Here is a 20,891-nt window from a genome sequence, read left to right on the forward strand (position 1 = left end):
TCCAGCTCTGGATCCTTGAAGGTCTCATCGGATCTCTAATCACCCTGAATCAGGATCACAGAATAAAGAAATGTCTCTAAAATCGCTCACGGAGGTCAGATTTAAACCCTTTTCATGTCTGGCCCTTCAGGACCCGTTGGATCCTGGTCGCTGCGTGATGGTGGTCCGCTCTCTGCTTCCTGGTGGGTCAGCAGAGCGTCATGGCGGTTTACTTCCTGGAGACCAGCTTGTATCAGTTAATCACACCCAGTTAGACCTTCTCACCCTGGCCGAGGCAGTGGAGGTCCTGAAGTCGGCAAAGCCTGGTACCGTTCGCCTTGGTATTCGCAAACCGCTGGTGGTAAGTCCAGACCTTCTCCTGTAGGTCCTGGTCCTGTGAGGTCTCTTTAAACCTTGTGACTTTAAGGTCCAAAATGTTGCATCACAACCTTCTAGTTTTGTCTTTAAACCTTTTAGACAGAAGTCCATATCTTTTTGCGTGGTTCTGGACTGATCAACTGGGCCTACACACCTTTTAGTTTATTAGTCCAGATTCCAAAACTTCTCCTTAAGCCTTGGGACTATAGATGTAGACCATTCAGTGAGAGGAATGGACCTTTGAGAGGTCTGATCCAGATGTTGCTAATGTGGTTAGATCCTCCAGGTCTTATGGTGCAGGACTGGATTCCTAGCAGGTCCACATCTTAGCAGGTCCAGACCTTCTTCAGCTGTAAAGCTTTGAGTTGTTTCTCCAGCTCCTTCTTGCTTGATAGATTCTGACCTCGCGTTCAGACTGAACAGTTCCGATTTTAGATTTAGTCCAGACTAAAATTTAAAGTTCTGGACCTTGAGCTCCTCTATCTTTAAGTTCTGGGGCTTTCTGGTCCTTTCTCTTGAAGATCTGGGTATCACATGGAGTAGATGTAAACCTTATCATTAACAGTGTTGATGGTGGATTTCTTGGGTTCTTCTCAGTAGTTCAGCACCTAAACCCAGTTCTGTTCAGAGGTTTTGGAATTTAGAGCCAAACATGGTTCTGACTCTGAGTCCTCTCTGGATCAGGACTTGTTGAACACAGAGTCCTTCTGGTTCTGGCTGAACCTGAGCTGCTTTTTTCCAGCTTTCTTTCTTGATCCATTTCCTGTTTCTGTAGGTGGAAGCAGCAGAGACGAGCAGAAAGAGGAATATTCTGGTATCTTCTGAAGATGGACCTGTTCCAGAGGTAAGTACAGTTGTCCTAATGCTCTGTAGCTTTATGGATCAGAACCAGACACCTAAACAGAGCAGATTTAGATCCGGTCAAGCAGCAGAATCCATCAGAAGGTGAGTTTTAGTTAAAGCAAGGAGAAAAAGTGTTGAACACAAGTTTTTCTCGTTGGACCTTTAACATAAACTTCACACCAGATGCCGCTTAAACCCAAATAACTCACACATTCAAAGAAAGTAGCACCAGTTGGTTCATGAATGCAGTTAGTTGTGGTGCTAACAGGAGCTTCATGATGTCTCCAGATGGAGAAACCATCCTCATGCATTCCTAAACCTTTTTCTTCTGATCCTCATCAGAAATGTCTCAGAACATTTCTCCATCCAGCCAGTGCCACATGCCCCACCTCATGAGGCTCTGCCTCCAAACAGAACCATTCCGGCACCAGACATGATGTGTGCAGTAAGAAGCATGAAGAAATAAACAGAACTTGACCTGGAACCTCCTTTTTCACCTTTCAGACCTGAACGGTTGAAATGCTTTTCTTCAGGTAAATGAGAGACTCTGCTGCTCCACAGACAGTTTATCTGAAATGAATAAATTCTAATAAGTTATTATTATTTAGAATTATGGTATAATTGTGACCCCAGGTTCTGGTTCTGGTTTTCGGCCTGTGTTGACCTTTTGGCCTTGGTAACAGCAACACACTCCTCTGTAGTTCACGCCTGACATCAGGATGGGCCGACCTCTGTGTGCTGAGTCAGTCCAAAGAGATACTGGAGAGAACCGGACTGAGAGGTTCTTCTAACTGCATCAGAAACCAGTTGGTTCTTCAGAACCAGATTTCCTGCAGGGAGCCCGTTATAAGGCTCTGACCCAGAGTCTCAGTGGGTCCGTCAGGTGCAGGATTTAGGCATACATGTAGCGTTGAAACCACATGTTTACATACGCTAAGCTCCTGAGAACTTTGAAATTTGGGAAAGACTGGATGATGATGTCATGGCTTTGTAAGCTTCTGATTGGTTAACTGGGGGAACGCTGGTCGGTATATTTTAGGGCAACACCTCAAACACTCTGTTTCCTTATGTGATATCATGGGAAGGGTGGAGGTCCAGCGAAGACGGACCTCCACCAGTTGGCTTCATCCTTGCATCCGACTTCCAGATCCCTGAAGGTTCCACATTCATCTGTTCAAACAATTATGGACAAGTATAAACAGAGTCATCATACGGTTCAGGAAAGAGACGGGTTCTGCCTCCTAGAGATGAATGGGTTTAGGTGTGAAATGTTTGAAACAACCACAGAATCAAAACTAAAGACCTTGTGCAGATGCAGCTAAAGCTGGTGGAAGAGTCATTATCACAGTGCAACGAGTCCTGAACCAACATGGGCTGGAAGGGCACTCAGTGAGGAAGAAGCCAGTAAATAAACAGATTACAGTTTGAAAATGTACTCGGGGACGAGGACCTTAATGTTTGGAGACATGTCCTGTTGTCTGAAGAGTCTAAACCTGAAGTGGTTCCAGACATAAAGGACGACGGTAGCACTGTCAGGATGTGGGGGTGTTTTTCTGCAGGAGGGACTGGTGCATTCCACAAAATTAAAACATTATGTAAAAATGTTGAAGCAACATGTCAAGACATCAGCCAGGAAGTTAAAGCTTGGGGACTAATGGGTCTTTCCTGATGGACAATAATCATAAGTTTAGTCAGATTTATTGTTAGTTGACAGTTTGAGTCTGAACTCTAATAAAATCAACTCTATATGTGTATAATATCTGGTTCCAGAAGTAAAGCTCTGACCTGCTGCTGTGTTGCTGCAGGAACCCTGCTGCTCTCTGCTCACCTGAAACCTTCAACAATCACTCTGAGAGCTTCGTCTTTGTTCTGACTGTCGTCCTGCTTCCCTTCACTTCATCATCCTCTTCACCCCCCCACCCCCACACTCTCTTTCATCTTCTCCTCTCTTTCACCTTCCCTCTCCCTCCTCTGCTGACTCAGCTCCATGGCTCGATGCTATAAAGTGCTCCATCAGCTCAACCGGCAGCATCTTTCTTTAAGTGAGGCGGCCGGAGGGAGGAGGACCAGGGGTGTGGGGGGGTGCTGTGAGGACATGCTGCCCCCCTCCCCCCCCCCCCCAGTGTCAGTACATAGAGTCCTGCAGTACTCTGTATTACTGCAGTACAGATGTAACCCGTCTGCTGGCTTGTTCTCTTTTTATTTCCTGCCGCAGGTTGAACATTTATCTGTTGTTTTCATCATGTTGGGTTGCTGGTAAAAATCCACAGAGATGAATCAGAGTGTTTTCTACCATGTTTCTGGTTAATTATAATCAGATGGGCTGCAGGGGACACTATACACGGGTTAAACCAGTGAAATGTTCTGACCGTTACTGGTTTTTAGTTCCTGTCATCTGCTTCATTTCAGCTCCGGATTCAAAAAGCAAATGACACTAATGAAATGCTGACATAACCACACCCACCAGTTGCTGCAGCTGGAGCAGTATGTCCTCTGCTCCTTGACCCGCAGCCTGATTCCCTGTCCGTCCGGACAGAATGTCCAGACGGAGGACACTGTTTGTTTAGTAAAACTCATATTTTTCCCTTAATTTAAAAAACACATGGTCATTTAGTCTACTTAGAAAAATGGTAACACTTATGCTGTGCCAGCAGGGGGCAACAATGTCTACATTAACTGTATAAAATGCTCCAAAGAAGATGCTGAGTTTGGCTAAATATTTTCCTACAAGTCCTGAAGTGTAGCTTTTCCTCTCAGATATTAGGACCTTCAGCTTATATCTGATATTTCATGGAGTCAATGAGACAGATGTGGAATAACAAACAGCTGCTTCACTGCAAAGCAGCTGCAGTAATCTCTGCATATCAAGATTCAAGAGTTATGTCATTATGTTACCATAATGAAATGTTGCTGAGACCCGGCTCAAAAGATACACATGTAGCGCACAGACATAAATTAAAAACACTTCTAGAACATATGAGAACATATGAACATGGAATGTACATCTGGTCCACGTTGTTACACTGCATGCGGTTATTAAAGATTTGTTTAAAATGATCTGTTTTCATCATCATGTCTCAGTTCGCGTGCAGACAGGAGGTCCAAACGGAGCACAGAATCTCTAGGTTGGTGTGGTCGGGGCCTAAAGGTGAAGCAGCATCTGTTGTTGATTGCTCTGCAGGGAGTTGGTCGGCATTCTGAAAATCCTGTGTGAACTTTGGATGTTCTCCGCTTCCATGTGGGAGTTTTGCCTGGATACTCTGGGTTCCTCCAACAGTCCAAAAACATGCACGTTAAGTTCTGTGGAGACTTCAAATTGCCCTGAGATCCAAGTTTATGAATAGTTTCCTGTCCTCTGTGTCTCTGTGTTGCGCTGTGATGGACTGTCCACCTGTCCAGGGTCTACCCCAGGTCTTGACATCCACTCTGAACAGGATAACGTGGGTATGGAAGATCCAGGATGTGATTTGCATGAAAATAAAGACGAGCAGCTTTTTCTTTTAAATGTGGATGGACAGCATCACCATGGAGACGCTGGTTTGAAGGGCAGATTTCTCTGTGGCTGTGATTTTTCTTTGGCTGCACAAAGTCTGCTTTACCCTTGCTTTGTGGTTTCAGAACCTGCACAGGGCAGGTTTATCTGGGACAGAACCCCAAGCAAACGCAGACACATGACGTATAAATGATGAGCGTCTGGTTCATACCTGCTGCAGGCCACGCCCACTCTTCCTGTCCTGACATCAGAGGACCTGTTCGTGTGTCTAATTCACGTCCTGGTCCATGATCCTGCTGCTGTGCTGGTGGAGTTTACCAGTCGGATCCACTGAAGGTTCTGATTCCTAACTCAGGTTTCAGACACTATTCAGGAATACTGCAAAGAGAGACAGTTAATGATGCAAATAGATGTTTTTTTCTAGTTTTTGTGCAAAAAAGTTGTTAAACTGCTCTGAACATCAGGATCCTAATCCGAATAGGACCAGAACTTAGGCATTTTATTCCTCCTTGTCCCCTGCTGCTGTCAGCTTCTGGGCTGATCTTTTATTTCCTGTTTTACATGCAGCTCATTTAGCTGAAGAGCCTCTTTCACAGCTCAGGGCTCCCTGATGGCTCGTCATAAAGATCGCCGGGTCGGCCCTGTCACGTCTCTGCAGGATCGTTCTGTCACGCTGACCAGAGTAAGACCCCGTTACGCAGCCACACCTCGTTAACTCTTCGAGGTCACACGAGGGAGGCGGCTGCTGCGAGGCTGATTAAACCCTGAAGCTTTATAGGAACAAACAGTTTCACTGCTGCAGTAATCTGATTACTCTAATCACCACAGCTTCTCTGCTCCAAGTGATGGATTCCTCCTGTTATTAGCAGCTGGTTCTGGAGCAGGGTTCTGCTGAAGAACCACGATCACTTACAGGGTTCTTATTAATGCTGTCAAAACAGCTGAAGTTCTGATTGAGTGGACTGCTGTCATTGGTCCAGTTTATTCATCCGTTCATCGTCTCTGATCCAGAAACAAACTTTTTAGGCATGAAAAGTCATTTTATTACAGTTTTCTCACTTGATAACCATCTCTTGTTCTGGTCCAGGACCAGTTGCAGGGGTTGTTGGTCGCATTCTTCCTAGAAAAAGGTCCAACAGTACAGGGTCACCAATATTTCCTGGTGGGTAGAGGAGCTGTGCCCTCCTCCTACTCAGCCTGGCCTTTGGAATGTGGTTTTCCATCCGTCCCTGGAGAAGATGTGGTCCTGACGGCAGCAGCTGTCGCTTTGGTCCAGAATCCATGGTTCCCCTGCTGGTTAATTTTAAGTGTGAACTTTCAGAAAAGAAGAATTGCATATTTAGCTAATAAGCTGTTGTTTCTGTGATTTAAAGGTTAAATGTTAAAGGCTTCCTGTCACAGACGGCTGCGGTCAGAGAGCAGTCTGCAGCTCAGCATGACCTCCTGTGACATTTATGTGTTTTTGTCGTTAGGTGTGATTGTTGCAGGAACATTAACTCAGGAGACACTCTGAGTCTAACAGCGGAGGAGCAACAAGCAGCTCCGACAGACCACAGGAAGGTCAACTGGATTTTTAGGTGTTTTATTCTTGGGCCTTCGACCTCTGTCTCCCAGTCAGTCTAAAAAATACAGACTGCAGTTAAAGTTAGTGATGCTAACTGTGCTAACAGCCTTTTCCACAGCCCAACAAGATACGTTCAGAAACTCTCCAGACGTCCCGGCCTGGAGTCTTTCTGCATGGAGTTTGCATGTTCTCTGCAGGCTGTTAGCTTATCTGGTCTCTAAACCCTTAGAAGTGAATGTTCATGCATGATGGTTGCCCAGGTGGACTCCACCTCTCTGTCAATGACTGCTGGAGATAATGAGCATTGAGTAGAAAACTCCTCAAAGCACTAAATAAATTCTCCTGAATGTTTCAGAACATTCTCCAACCAGAAAGGTCCAGTTTTAATAACATCTTGTTAAGTTCTGCAGTCCAGTGGAGCACCAACACCTGGCTCAAGTAAAATTGTTTTGGATCAGAAAAGTTCACCAATATTGAAATTCAGCTGTTGGGTTCGGATCTGAGTTTACGGGTTTTTTATCTGATGGCGTGAATGGAGCTGCTGCTTGGTTCTTTAAAAAGTCTCAGTTGTTCTGATGAATAGTCCGGACCCAGACCTTTTTGAATCAGACAGTTCTAGCCAACCCGACCTCTGCAGGAACCACTGAAACACCTCAGCGCCAGGCCCCTCCCGTTTTATTCCCTGCATGCTGTAAAGCGAGAACGGGCCGGTTCCAGGACAGCTCGTCATCATCTCTGCCGTCCTCATCGTCTAATGGGAGGGATATTAAACGGCAGCGTCTTTAAATCTTCAGAATATGAGGCCAGGCAGTCACGGCCAACAATCATCAGTCTGCACAGCGTGCTGTTAGCGTTATGAGCTGTGTGCTGCAGCCGCCGTCTGCTCCTCACTTCCATTACAGCACCGGGATGGGCCGGCTTCCCGGGCCCAAATTAAAAGCCAAGCAGCAGAGTCCTTGAAGACGAGGCTCGATCTGTGGAAATTAGCCTAAGTGTTGTCATTAATATTTCCCTGTGCGCGCTAATGTCTGCATGGTAATGTAAAGAGCAGGATATCCCCTCAGTATGTGCTGAGGAAGGCTCTTTGGGGAGTTGGAGGAAACCTTTATGTGCACAAAGATCAAAGCTAATGTTCAAAGTTTTATGGTCTGTGAGAAGTTCAGCTGAAGTTTCTAAATCCTTACGTTCAGTCAGCTGAAAAACAATCATTTATGCTTTCATTGAGTAAAACGTTTTTGAGTTGGACGTTTCCTCATCCTACCGACAGTCTGCAGCTGGACAGGTTGGAGGTCCAGCTCCAATGAGTCAGAACAGGAAGAACACGTCCAACACAAACCTCTGAAAGTCTCATACAGAGCTGTGAAAAAGTAATTACCCCCTAAACCTAATAACTGGTACTGAGTCTTTAACATCACTGTGGAGGAATCTGGACCCGCTCTGCTTTGCAGAATTGCTTTAATTCAGCCTCATTGGAAGGTTCTCCTGCATGAACGGCCTGTTTAGGTCATGTCCCAAAATCTCAAAGTCCAGCGATGACTGGGCCACTCCAAAAATAAAATATTGATTTATTTATTTAGCCATACAGAAGTGGACATGTTGCTGAGCTTTGGATCATTGTGGTCCTGCAGAACCCAAGTGAGCTCGAGCTTCAGGTCCCAAACCAATGTTTGGACCTTCACCTGCAGGATTTTCTGCTAGAGAGCAGAATTCATGGTTCCATCAAGTATAGCAAGTTGTCCAGGTCCTGAAGCAGCACTGCAGACCCAGACCATCACACTACCACCACCTTGTATGACTGTAGCTATGATGTTCTGGTTCTGAAATACTATGTTAGTTTTACTTCACGTGTAACGGAACCAACACCTTCCAAAAAGGTCTGCTTTTGTCTAATTGGTCCACAAAATCATTTTTCTTCAGGATCTTGAAGATGTTTATTGGTAAATGTGAGAAGGGCTGTTCTGTAGCTTTTGGATCAGCAGTGGTTCTGGCCTTGGACCTCTCCCATAGAGTCCATCTTTGCCCAGTTTGTCTTTCTTGTCACGGAATCATGACCTCTGACCTTAACTGAGCCAGTGAGGCCTGCAGAGCTTTAGATGTTGTTCTGGGTTCTTCTGTGACCTCTGGGATGAGTCGTTGATGACCTCCTGGAGTAATTTTGGTAGACCAGCCTCTCCTGGGAAGGTTCTCCACTGTTCCATCTTCTCTCCATGTGTGGATGATGGTTCTCAAAGTGGTTCTCTGGAGACCCAAAGCCTCAGAAATTGCTTTGTAACTCTTTCCAGACTGATTGATGTCAGAGACTTTCTCATCTGTTTATCTTGTCAGCCTACTTCATGCTGTCGAACAGGTTCTGTTTAAATGGTTTCCTGATTCTCCAGGTCTGGAGATCAGGGTGCAGCTGGAGAAATTGAACCAAAAATGTGTTTAATCACAGTGAAGTGATGTTTTAACTAGGGGTGTAAAAACCTTTTCACATGGTGGCTGGTTGGTTTGGAGAGATTTGTTCCCTTCATGAAAGAAATCATGTGATTCTGATCCATCAGACAACCGAGGCCCGGATTGGATGTTTGCTGCTGGCTTTCCCTGCCTCTCAGGAACTTTAAACACATTCCTGTCGGATTATTTCAGGATTTCAGTGATGGCTCCGTGCTTCCAGAGGATTTCTCTCAGAGAGAGGAGGAGGAGGAGCCAGAGCTGATCCTGGATGGAGGTCTGCCTCGCTACACCTCTTCTCTGACCTCTGACCTCCTGCCTGTAGAGGACGGCATGGAGATGGCTGTAGATGAAGAGGAGAAGGATGAGGACAGGAGTAGCTCCCTCCACAGGAAGCCTCCTCCATCCTGGGAGGAGTGGAAGCTGTCCTCTGCTGGGAGAGTAGGAGGTTCCGATGAGGTGCGTTCAGTTGTTTGTACCTGATGGTTCACGATCTTCTGAGATGTTTTCAACCTGAGGAAGCTTTCTGTAAATCTTGTGGCTGATTGGATGTTTCCAGCTCCAGACGTGGAGACGTGGGTCCCAGGAAGACGAGGAGCTGCAGAAGTCAGACCACGAGAGCATCTCATCTGTTGGGAAACTGATCCTGGGTGAGACAAGTGTCTAATTTTAAAATCTAAGCTTGACCTGCAGGTGGCGCTCTGAAACACGTTGCTGTGTCCACAGGCCTTCCAGATGCCAGAGATAGCGAAGCCGACTCGGACCTCACTTTGACGGACACCGACACCGAGTCAGTACCTCCTTCATCTGTCCATCACACAGAGCATTTTCCTAAATACATCCAACACATCAGAACCATTAAAACCCAGAACCAAACAGTTGGTTCTGGTAATTTAACATGGAAATAAAAGTGCCAGACATTCCCAGATCTGTCCAGTAGAAGACAGGGAGCATCTCCTGCACAGTTAATATCTACAGCACCAGCTTATTCCAGGTACCATCTTCAGTTCACCGCATCACATCATGACACCAACAGGAAGCTGCTGAAGCTGTAGGACTCAGTCCGGTTACTGATCCACAGGTTCAGATGGGTTTCAGTCTGTGTTTTAAAAACAGCAGTAATAAGACAGAATACCCACATGATGTTCCACCATCCTGCTTGTTTATTTCATCAGGTCTCATCATCAACTTAGACCCGGGTTATTGTCCAATCATCATCAGGTTTGCATCAGAACTTTTATGCGTACAGCACCATCCAGGCAACCCAAAGTTGTTTACAGGACATCGCGATGAAGGCCGAGAAAGTAACGAAGTCCTAAAATAAAAGGGATGTTCAGTCAGGTTCTCCCATCAACAGCTGCAGTAAACAGTCATGTTGTCAGTCCTGATTTAAAAGAACCAACAGGTTTTCAGATCCGTGGACCAGAGAAACTAAATGCTGCCTCGTCTGGTTTCAGATTACCAGCAGATGTCATACAGCCACCTATCAATTAGCATCACATTATGTTTAGATTCATTTAGATCCTCATCAGGATCAGAGAATCATCAGATTATCATTATCTGGTCACCGGATTATCAGATGTTATGTTTTTATTAGCATCATATTAACATCTGTGCATAAACTGAAGAGATCAGGGGGAATTTATTAAAGTAAAAATACAATTAAATTCAGTTTGGAAGCTGAAAATTTAATGAATTTATCTGGACTTCCTCTCTGTTCCTTTTTAAGAACCTGAGTCATAAAAGTCTTAAAGCATCGGAGATAAAAATGGTTCCACCAGGTTAATGTTCCTTAACAAGTTGAACTAAACCGGGTCTAAACCCTGCAGTCAGGGTTAAAAATCCAACAAACCAAGAGGAGAACCAGAGTCTGGATTTATTTCATGGACAGAACCACTCACAGATCCGGTTAAACTCTTCCCCGGCTGATTTTCTGGCCTCTGTCTCCCCCTGCAGGTCAAACCAACCAACAGTTTCTAGACAACAGCCTGCGAGTCATTTTTGGTACATTTCTGGTTTAATGTGACACAGAAAAAAAAGAACAAGTTCCAGTTTTATTCCAGCAGGCAGAGCTGGTAATAGACCAGTTCTGATCCACAAACCGGTTAAACCCAGTTGCTGTTTGGTTAGGAAATACTCCCAGTAAAAACCAGAACATGATGGGTTTCTCTTCTGTGCAGGTCTGTCAGGGTGGTCAACACTGGGAGGAGAAAAAGGCAGAGCCAGGGAGGAGCCTTTCTACCAGGAAGAGGAGGCTGCAGGTATGACACATGCTGATTGGCTGATTCCAGGTCTATAGGTAGCTTCACCCAATTATCACCTGAGTTTGTTTTCACAGTGATCTGCCTGAGAGAGAAGAGGGGGAGGGAGAGGAGACCCCCGGCTACAGTCACTGGGGACCCCCCCGCAGGTACAGAGGAACACACTGATCAGAACCTCTCGATCCAGGTTCTACATTTTTTCTGTTACTTGTTTAAGTGGACAGGAGCAAACTCCCTGGACTTCTGAAGGTCTTTCAGAGGTTTTCTTCAGAGTTTAGCTCCAGGATCAGGACCTCTTTGTGATGATCAGGATAGATCCGTTTTAGGAGACATGGGTTTCTTCATGTTTCAATGTGTCCCCGACCTATACAGGGTGGAGGTGTGGCCTGAGGACGGCCAGTCTCTGGGTCTGAGCATTGTTGGAGGTCGACACGTCATCAAGCGTCTGAAGAATGGAGAGGAACTGAAGGGAATCTTCATCAAACAGGTTCTGCCTAACAGCCCTGCTGCCAAAACTCACTGTCTGAAGACTGGAGACAAGATCCTGGAGGTAGGTCTCCATCTAGTTCCTGGATCTTCACAGAGCTGGAACCTGGTGCTGCTTATTCAGTGGTGTTCCTGTTAGTATTTGATGTTTCATCAGCTGGGATGAGATCAGTCTGCTGACAGAACCTTAGATGGATTGTAAACTGTTTGTGTGTGTGTGTTAACTATCAGGTGTCAGGTGTCGACCTGCGAGCAGCCAGTCACAACGAGGCGGTCAGCGCCATCAAATCTGCTCCGAGTCCGGTCGTCTTCATTGTGCAGAGCCTGTCTGCGACGCCGCGGGTAACGGCTCCCACTGAACATCCAACCTGTTGGTTTCTCAGGAAAACCTCCTTGTTTGATCCGTCCGTTCGGACAAACATTCATGTTTAGCTTCGGTTTGTTTTAGGGTCAGAAACTGATCCAAATAGAAGGAAAATCCTTTGTTTTTGTGGCTAGATTATTATAAAATAATAATGGTTGATAAATAAATGACACTGATCTGTGTTTGAATGACATGCTTTATCTCTGATAACATTTTAAATAATTTACCCATCAGCATTGTGATTTTTATTTCAGTACTTTTTTGGACCGATTTTTAACTTTAAATTCAGTTAAAAATGGATTGTTTATCTTATACTGGGTCTGGTTGAAACAGAGCAAAGCATTTATGAACTGACTAAAAGACAACGTTCCCAAACTATGCATCTACATTTAAACTCAAACACACCAGTCTTTGTGTGACAAGTCCAAAAGTTCTGAATTTTGAAACTGAGCTGGTCCAAGTTGGTCCAGATGCCAAAAAGCTCTGAAATTTGCCTTTTCCACACTGTGAAAACCAGAAGCTAGTTTCATCATGGTGGAACCTTCTGATCATATCACTGGACTACGGTCAAAGCAGGTTAAAGGTTATTATTTTCTATTTTGGAAATGTTTGGAATATTTTACAAATATTCCAGGGTGGAAATCTGGAAATTTGAATCTGGAAAATGTGAAAATTGGGAATAAATTGTGTTTTGGATCAATGCTGTTAGCATGATAACATTAGCATGCTGAAGCTAAAGCAAGCCCACTACTACCAACCATGTCATGCTAATGCTAATAACAGCGATTTTAGTTATTATGCTGCTATTATGAGTTAAAATGAGAAATTCTGGTCTGTTTCCACCACAGTTACTGGATCACTGAAACTTTATAACACAACTAAAATAGCAGCTGAAGTCAAACGTCACAACAGAATGGTCTGTCCTGTACAGCTGGGTTCTGCAGCATGGCGATTGGACCAAGCCCAGCCAATGTCAGCTTAGAACCAGCTGATGGAACAATCAGAGGGGATTGTGGTTCAGGTTAATATGGGAAATCAGAGCGAAGCAGTAAAATGTGTTATGCTGTTCTGATAAGTTACAATCTCACGGTTCTGGTTCTGTTTCTGATGAATCAGAGAGAAACAAAGAGAGTTCTGTGGCATCGATGACACTTTATCTGATCCGGTTCTGTGTGTGTTTATGTGTTGCAGCCAACGTCATTAACAGCTTCCAGCTACACCAAACACAAAGCCAAGCGGACCGAGACCGAACCTCCGGTAAGGCCCACAGCCTCATAGAGACACACCCACAGAGAGGCCAGCAGGGGGCAGCACTGTCTGAACTCACAGTCATATCTGAGTTTAGCAGCACAGGTGGATTGTTCTCTGCCCAGCAGATGGGCCAGAGCTTCACAGACAGCTGATTATTGATCTGATTGGTTGAAAACCAGCTGACCTGCTGGACTGGTTACCCTGATGGGAACACCGGTTCTGCATATTAACACAGTTCGTCAGAGGCTTTAGAATAAAACATGATCCAAAAACCTGAAAGACCTTGGAAAACCTGGAGAACCTTGCAGTCTTCCACAGATGTGGAAACAGTGGTGCTGTAACTGACCTTCAGGAGCTTTGTTTCCGATGCAAGCGTTTATCTTCTCTAACAGGAGCTGAGTATTTCTGCTGAGAACCAGCATGGAGGAACCTCCAACCCAGAGTCAGCTAAAGCCTGGAGGAGGTGGCCACATTTTAACGGCTCTGAGAAGCAAACACTGCTTCAGCTGCTGGTGTAGAACATCTGGCAGCTGAAGCAACATGTCCAGATGTTTGTATTTCCACCAAAATAAAGAACTTTAGTTTCCAGAAAGCTCCCAACCTGAAGAAACGGATGAAAAGTGCCACCTAGTGGAATAAATTATATAACTCCCAACTATTCAAAAACTTGTACTTTTTTCAGCCGGGTCAGAATCTGTAACCACTGCTTAACTTCTGTTGGCCCATTTTACTCCATCGGTGCTGTGAAATCCGACAGTTCATCGGGTCAACTGGGTTTTTCCGAGATCATTGCTCTACAATGACTCTTTATCCAATCAGATCCAACACCCTAAGAGCAGAACTCTGATCACTAATCCACAGGGTTCTGAACCACGCTTCGTTTCTGCATGTTTGACCTTCCACAGCTGCCTTTTGCAGTGTGCTCAGGCAACAGAACCTCAGTGGAAGAGAAGCCTAAGTCCAAAGATAGAACCATGATAAACCTTCAGAAAGCTTGGAGAACGGCTGATCCAGAACACCTAATGTGACTGCAGAAGGAAAACAGGAGGCTGGACCAGGAGTTAAAACCAGAACTCTGTGTTTATTCTGTATCTTACTTCCTGTATGGTGTTCAAGTGGACCTCCTGACCAATAAAATCCAACTACCCCCCTACAGATACCTGAAGCAGCCATGGCCCCCCTCAGACTGCCCCCACCCTACAGCCCTCCCAGCCAATCAGAGCAGGAGCTGACTGCTCACCTGCTGCAGGTCAAAGGTGAGAAACACAACTGGAACAGGGGTCAGGTTCTGTGTTACTGAGGGTCTGGTTCTGTAGGACTAGTACTTTAAGTTTACACAGAGAAGAATCCTCCTCAGTTGGATATCTGATCGGCGCACACAGAACATGCCGGGTCAGACTTGGTGTTCTGGTTCCTGACAGATGGTTTAGGTTCTGGTAGTCTGTAAATGTTGGTTCTGTTGGGACTCTGTAAAGACCTAGTTCTGGTTCAGAGTTGGATCAGGGCTCTGTCCAGAGGGTCTGCATCAGGACCTGGTTTCCATCTCAGTCACATCTCCATCAGTCTTTAAATGTCTCGGTCCGAATGTCTCCGGTTCTCATCCTGCTGGACCGGGATCTGTCGGTAGAATTTCATCTGTTTGTCAGATGATCTCACGTTATTTCTCAGAGGTTTTAGAGTTCCTGTTTGTAAGGAGCATGTTGTGGATAATCTGCCTGGGTTGCTGTTCATCTCTCAAATGGACCTGGTTCATCCTGAACTATCCTGATCCAGAATATCTTACATTAGTTAACTTTTCCTCTGGTTATCTCAGTTATTTAGACTTTTTGTTTTTCATTTATTCTTAAATGATCTTCATGAATCTCAGTTCCACTTTGACTTTGTTTATTTTAAATGGTGGTTTACCTCAGATTATCTCAAATTACCCCAGATTATATCAGTTTATTACTTTCCGTAGAATCAGCACCTTATAAAGGTGGAGGGTTTTAGTACCCCTGTTTGCCGGGGCCCTGACCCCGTTAGGTCTCCCATGGCAAATTAGCCTCAGAGGAGGGGTCCGACTAACAGTGATTTGAAGACCGTGATGATTGGTGGACCAAAAAAAACCCCGCCTACATCAGGGACTTGGAGCCCCTATCGGTGGCAGTCCTCAGGGGGGCTGGCTGGCGAATGCCTGGTGGTCGAGCCTTTGCTCTTGGGTCTCGGTCCGGCCCATTTTAATAAAGCTGCAGAAAGCCCCCTGCATGTGGGCCCACCAGTGATGTTTTGGTACTGGATGTCTCTGCTAGGCATGGGAGCTCCATAAGGAACACCATGTTTGAACACAAGGTGTGAACATATCTTCAGACCTGCTGCTACATCTTAGTAGAGGTCAGGTTCAGGATCTCCACTGCAGGTGCAGCTTCCTGGAATTGCTCTTGATTTATCTCAGATCATTAAAACATTTTTCTTTGATTATTTTGGATTAAGTGCATGCATTTTACATATTATGACAGTTTGTTTTAAATTTCATTGACATTTTATTATATTTTAAAGAATATTAGTGTCTCGTTGCCTCTCAGAGTATGTCTTGTTCTGTTAATCTGTTTCTGCTCCTTCAGGACTCGTATGAACATTAATCCGTGTCTTTCGGGACTCGTATGAACATTAATCTGTGTGTTTGTGTCTTTCAGGACTCGTATGAATCAGCAGTCCCTCCGTCCTGTCCATAGACCTCGTTCGGCTCTCCGAGACGACGTTTCTTAATTGTTCTTGTCGAGTCTCTCCGAGTCTTTTCCTCGCTGTCTCTGCCTGCTCTGGTCTGGGTGCGCTTGGTTTTGGTTTGGGCGTCCGAACCGGGCGGACGGGGCTGTTGGGCTGCTTTTGTGTTTTCTGGTTGTTTTCATGCGCGGAGATAACTTGCTGCTGGTTTTACTGGGAACTGGTGTTTTTCAGCAGGAATCTGATGCTTCTTGCTGGGATTTATTTCAACTGTTTTTTCTCCCCTCTGACACATATTCTGATTTCATCTGGAGAACTTCCTTCTTCCTGGGTCTACTGTACCAACAAACTTCATTCCACTCTGTTCTTTTAATGCAGAAATAAATCAGTCAAAACTTCAAGTATTTGAAATATAATAAAACATTCAAAACAGAATGAGTTTTAGTTTGAAACCTGCTTCAGTCTCTGATCAGTCGGAGCTGAAATCAACTTTTATTATTGGATTAATAACTGGGATTGAATCTAAACGCTTGTTTTTGTCAATAAATGAAGTTCAGGCTAAAATTAATTAAAGTGTCTTTGGATTCATTTAGATTTCCACAAACAGAAAAGTCCGACTCAGTTTAACGGGCCTCTGATCCAGTGTGAAGGAAACCTGGTTAAAATCGAGTCCTTGGTTGCCATAGCGACTCCCTCCTTTCCTTTCATCAGACAGAAACGAATATAAAATAATTGTATAACAAAGTTTCAGAGCATCAGACCCATCATCACACTCCTTCCAAAAAGGTCCACTTTTATCTCATCAGCTTTGGATCAGCAGTGGTTCTGGCCTTGGAACTCTGCCATATCCTGTTGAACCATGACCTCTGACCTTAACTGAGGCAGTGAGGCCTGCAGAGCTTTAGATGTTGTTCTGGGAACCTCCTGGATGATTCTGGAGTAATTTTGGTAGGTCAGCCTCTCCTGGGAATGTTCTCCACGTTTTCTCCATGTGTGGATGATGTTCTCTGGAGACCCAAAGCCTGAAGAATGGATCAGCAACCCCTTCCAGACTGATGGATGTTAGAGATGGTCTTTCTTCTGTTTTTGAAGTTTTTTAGATGATGTGTTGCTTTCTGAGATCTGTCCGCCTCCAGAGAGGTTCTGTTAAAATGATGTATTATATCTGCAGGTTGGCTAATAATCAAGCCTGTGTTTGGCTTGTTAAATTATCAGATTTTTAAAAATCTAGTTTAATCAGAGTTAATTTGTGATTTAACAAGGGGAGTACTTACTTTTTCCCAGATGGCAGGTTGGTTTGGAGCTTTTCATCTTAAGGAATAAAGTCATCACCATCAACAGCTTCTGTGTTTGCTCAGGTTATCTTTATCAAATTTAAAATTAGTTGGATCTGAAACATTAAAGAGGGACAAAAACAGAAGAAATCTGTAGGGGTGTACATACTTTTACACAGCTCTGTAGGTTTCTTAAACATCAGTATTAAAACCAGACGGTGCTGATTGAAGAGATTAAACAGCTTTCTGTGGACAAAGTGAACAGAATCATTGTTTCAGTTCTAGAAGACTGTGTTTGGGTTTGGGGGCAATGGGAACCCGGTCCTGCGGTTATTTTCAGGTGTTGGAGGGAGCACCTTACTTTGGCAGAGGTCACCCCCTATGAACCAGGTACTGAGGGGTTCTGGACAACCTGTTGTGATTTTCAACATCCTGCTAAAATACAAAATTTATCCAAACTCATCTAAACTGAGGGGAGTTTATATTGATGATTAATGTGGTTCTGGTTTGTTATGTGGTTCTGATCCATGAAGGGGTCTCACTCACCGCTGTGCTCTGGCCGCATCGGGTTGAGGTCTGGACCTTTGCTCTCAAGTGTCTAGGAGACTTTATATGTCACAGTGAGATGTGTCCTGATCCATTTTTCAGAGACTGGACGGAAAGTCAAACAGAATCAGAACATAAAGCTTTGGATTGGAGACAGCAGTGAGTCTGGAAGAATCTGATGATAACCTGGTTGATACAGTTGTTGGTGAAGTTCTGCAGAACATTGATCTACTCAGATGTTGAAGCCTGAGAACTGAAACATGAAGCTTCTAAACCTTCCAGGTTGGACCAGTCCTTAATAATCCTGGAAGATCTGCTTCAATGTCTCTGGATGTTGGAGACAGGACAGTGGACCTGCAGCAGCGTTCTGCTTCATGGACCATCCGCTGACCCAATATGCTTTCTGCAGCCACAGGATTGAAGGTCCTGAGATCACCGATGAAGTTTTGGTCTCTTCAGTGAGATGGGATTCCAGTTCCACTGTGGATGAAGCTTCACATGACTCAGTCTGGGACCATGTCTGAGTTTAGCAGTCTCTGCATGGTTCTGATTCTGTAGACTCAACCTGTCCCTGCAGAACCTTGCCACAGTGTTCCTACAGTTGTCCCGTTCCAACCACAGCCGTCCTTTCAGCAGAACCTGTGTTTTACTGGGTCTGACAGGCCAGCTCTAAGAAGTATATAACTGGGAAGTGGAAGGAAAATCACTCTGAAAGCTGTGGCCCCTGGAATTAACCTCAATGCACCCCACTGCCTTCCTGACGAGTGAACAGTCCCGGCCCCTCAGAGCGAGGTCCACCAGAGGTTTCAGGTTCCTCAGAGGTTCTTCTGCAATTAGAAACAAGCACTTCCTGCTGTCATCTTCACATTCCACCAATCACAGCGCTTGAATTTCTAATCTATGCAGACATTGAACATAAGTGCAGCCAGAAGGTCAAAGGTCAGATGGAGAGGTCGGACAAAGAAAACCTGTGGGACCAGAACCTCTGAACATATTTCAGGTTTCATCCACTGCAGCAGCAGGACAGGAGGAGGAGCTCCAGGGGTGTGAATACTTTTGAGAAGCCAGGTAGCAGGTGAAGGTGTTGAGGACCTGGCTCAGTTGGGTCAGAACATCTCCACGGCTGCAGGGTTTGGACCTTCCAGCGGGTAACAGGATGCTGAATCTGTGGTACTAAAAGACAAGAGCTGGTGTAGCTCAGAGTGCTGGTTCTGTAAGAGAGGTTCTGATTCCGACCAACTTTTAGTTGGTTGTGGTGGGAGCTGTGGTGTTGGTTGTGCCTGCACCAGATGGTGGACCAGAACCATATGTCAGTCTAAACCTGTGAGGATTAAACATTTAAATATCAGGTTCTGTCTGTGTTCACAGAGATCCAGAGTTAATTAAACCAGACGGGTTCTGATTGAGTCTGTGGAGAAGCTGGGTCATCACAGCGGCTTGCACTGACAAGACGCCATGGCACCAGAACTGAACAAATATAGAAAGCAGCATTGGTCACAAAGCTCAGACTGCAGAACCTCTGAGAGATGTGCTGTCTGAAACCCACAGAATCTCTGAGTTCTGTTGCAACGTTCAGCAAAAAATGCATGAAGTCAGAAGCTTCTCAGGGTACTCGGAACCACAGCCAATTCTTTAGAAGTTCAGGGAAAATAGTTTGGATTTTCTTCTGTTTCTGGTTTTGAGATGTGGAACCAGCTCCTGACTGCTTTTAGATCTGACTGGTCCCATTTGGACTGAGGAAGCAGCTCTGTCTCGTGTTTCTGTAACAAGGTCAGAGCGGTTCCTATTGAGCATGCTCCGTGGTTCCGTTACTGTGGGTCTGAGGCTGCTGGAAGTCTGCAGAGAGACAGATGGAGCAGGTTGAAGTATCACCTGAGGGATCCGTGGGTTTCATTGATCGGGTCTTCGGATCGGCTGAAGTCAGACAAACTGAACGACTGTTGGAGTTTCCATCAGAATCACTAGTTCTAGCCCAGCTAACTGAAGCATCAGAGGTTCTGGCTGTATTCAAACATCAGCTAAGATGCTGGAGAGGATGCTGGACTGATTGTTGTGGAAAATGTTTCCTATTTGGAGAGACTGGTTGGAGCTGAGGCGATGTTGCTTCCAGTCTGTCTCTAGATGGAAACCAGTTTAACCAGTCAAGCCTCCTTCAGCTGAACAGCGAAACGCCAGGCTGTTGCCTCCGTCCTCAGACGAGAGAGGAGCTTCTGCTGCTCCTGATCCCATATGGTGGTGTGCAGCAAAATGGACGAGATTCATCCGGAGATGCTGAAGATTCTGGACTTTGTAGGGCTGTGTTGGTTGACACGCCTCCTCCATGTTGCATGGAGGACCGGGACAACATGAAACCTCTGTAGCTTCTCCTCAGGTAGATTCAGGAACATCTGCTGAGAAGGGATGGGACATTCTGTCTTTTTCTGCATGGAAGCTGGAGCCTCAAACGGGTTTGTTCCAGTTTTCCTCAGAGCCAGATGTTCTCCTGGGTTCTGACTGATGGGGAACATTTGATCAACAAGGAATCAGTGTAGATATTTTTATTGGACGGATGAAGAGCTGCAGTTTGTGTTTAACAGGCAGAGACTTGGAGGAAAAGAGGCGGAGACTTGGAGGAAAATAGGTCCTGATGTGTGTGTGTGGAGGGGGTGGTGGTGATGCAGAGCTGCTCTCTGCCTCCTCAGGATCACAGCAGTCTGGCTAACTCACACTAACGGATCGCTTCCTGGAAATCTGCGCGTTGCAGCTGACCCGACACTGAAACGAAACGTTTGTTTAGCTCCTCACACACATCCACACACATCCACACACGCTCCCGTTGATTTATGTCGGAGTGTGGGGACTGGAGCATGGACGATGCTGCAGCAGGGTTAGTGAGCTTTCTCTGTGTGTGTGTGTTCTGGCGTTTTCTGTGCCGAAGACATGTCTGTGTGAGAGGTCATCTTTCCTGCAGCAGCAGGTTCTGTCCGTGTTCGTTGAACTGTGCTGAGAAGCTGCTGCTGATCAGCTCAGCAGGACTTGGTGGGTTCTGCCGGCGCTGCTGCTGCTGGGCGCCTGAATAACTTCAGATAACAACACTGAGTCACTGCAGGTGGAGGAGGAGTCGGGACAAGCTGATGCATCATGCTAAGGATTTAAATACTGTCAACAATAGGTGTTCAGAAGCCCATGATCCGATCCTAGCTACAGGCTGACGTTAAAGATTCTGACTGACCCAAAGTAACTTTGAAGTAGCATGACCTGCAACCACCATACACACCTTTTAGGTACCCCTAGTAGGTGGGACCCATTTTCCCTTCAGAACCTACTTAATTCTTCGTGG

General features: G+C 45.4%; 1 protein-coding gene across 1 annotated transcript in view; it reads left to right on the top strand.

Annotated features, from left to right (window-relative positions):
• The window catches only part of LOC124873844 (inaD-like protein), a 120,722-nt gene that overhangs the window by 50,204 nt on the left and 49,627 nt on the right, over positions 1–20,891 (top strand). The window contains exons 19-32 of the mRNA XM_047374849.1: positions 131–340; positions 1,133–1,201; positions 8,886–9,149; positions 9,250–9,340; positions 9,417–9,480; positions 10,871–10,951; positions 11,029–11,100; positions 11,324–11,501; positions 11,669–11,779; positions 12,993–13,058; positions 14,209–14,308; positions 15,653–15,657; positions 15,725–15,729; positions 20,254–20,438. Of these exons, the coding sequence (XP_047230805.1) occupies positions 131–340; positions 1,133–1,201; positions 8,886–9,149; positions 9,250–9,340; positions 9,417–9,480; positions 10,871–10,951; positions 11,029–11,100; positions 11,324–11,501; positions 11,669–11,779; positions 12,993–13,058; positions 14,209–14,308; positions 15,653–15,657; positions 15,725–15,729; positions 20,254–20,438 (1,501 nt within the window). The remainder of the gene's footprint in view (positions 1–130; positions 341–1,132; positions 1,202–8,885; positions 9,150–9,249; positions 9,341–9,416; positions 9,481–10,870; positions 10,952–11,028; positions 11,101–11,323; positions 11,502–11,668; positions 11,780–12,992; positions 13,059–14,208; positions 14,309–15,652; positions 15,658–15,724; positions 15,730–20,253; positions 20,439–20,891) is intronic.

The sequence above is a fragment of the Girardinichthys multiradiatus genome, chromosome 9 (genome assembly GCF_021462225.1).
Source record: "Girardinichthys multiradiatus isolate DD_20200921_A chromosome 9, DD_fGirMul_XY1, whole genome shotgun sequence".
In the NCBI taxonomy this organism is placed as follows: Eukaryota; Metazoa; Chordata; class Actinopteri; order Cyprinodontiformes; family Goodeidae; genus Girardinichthys; species Girardinichthys multiradiatus.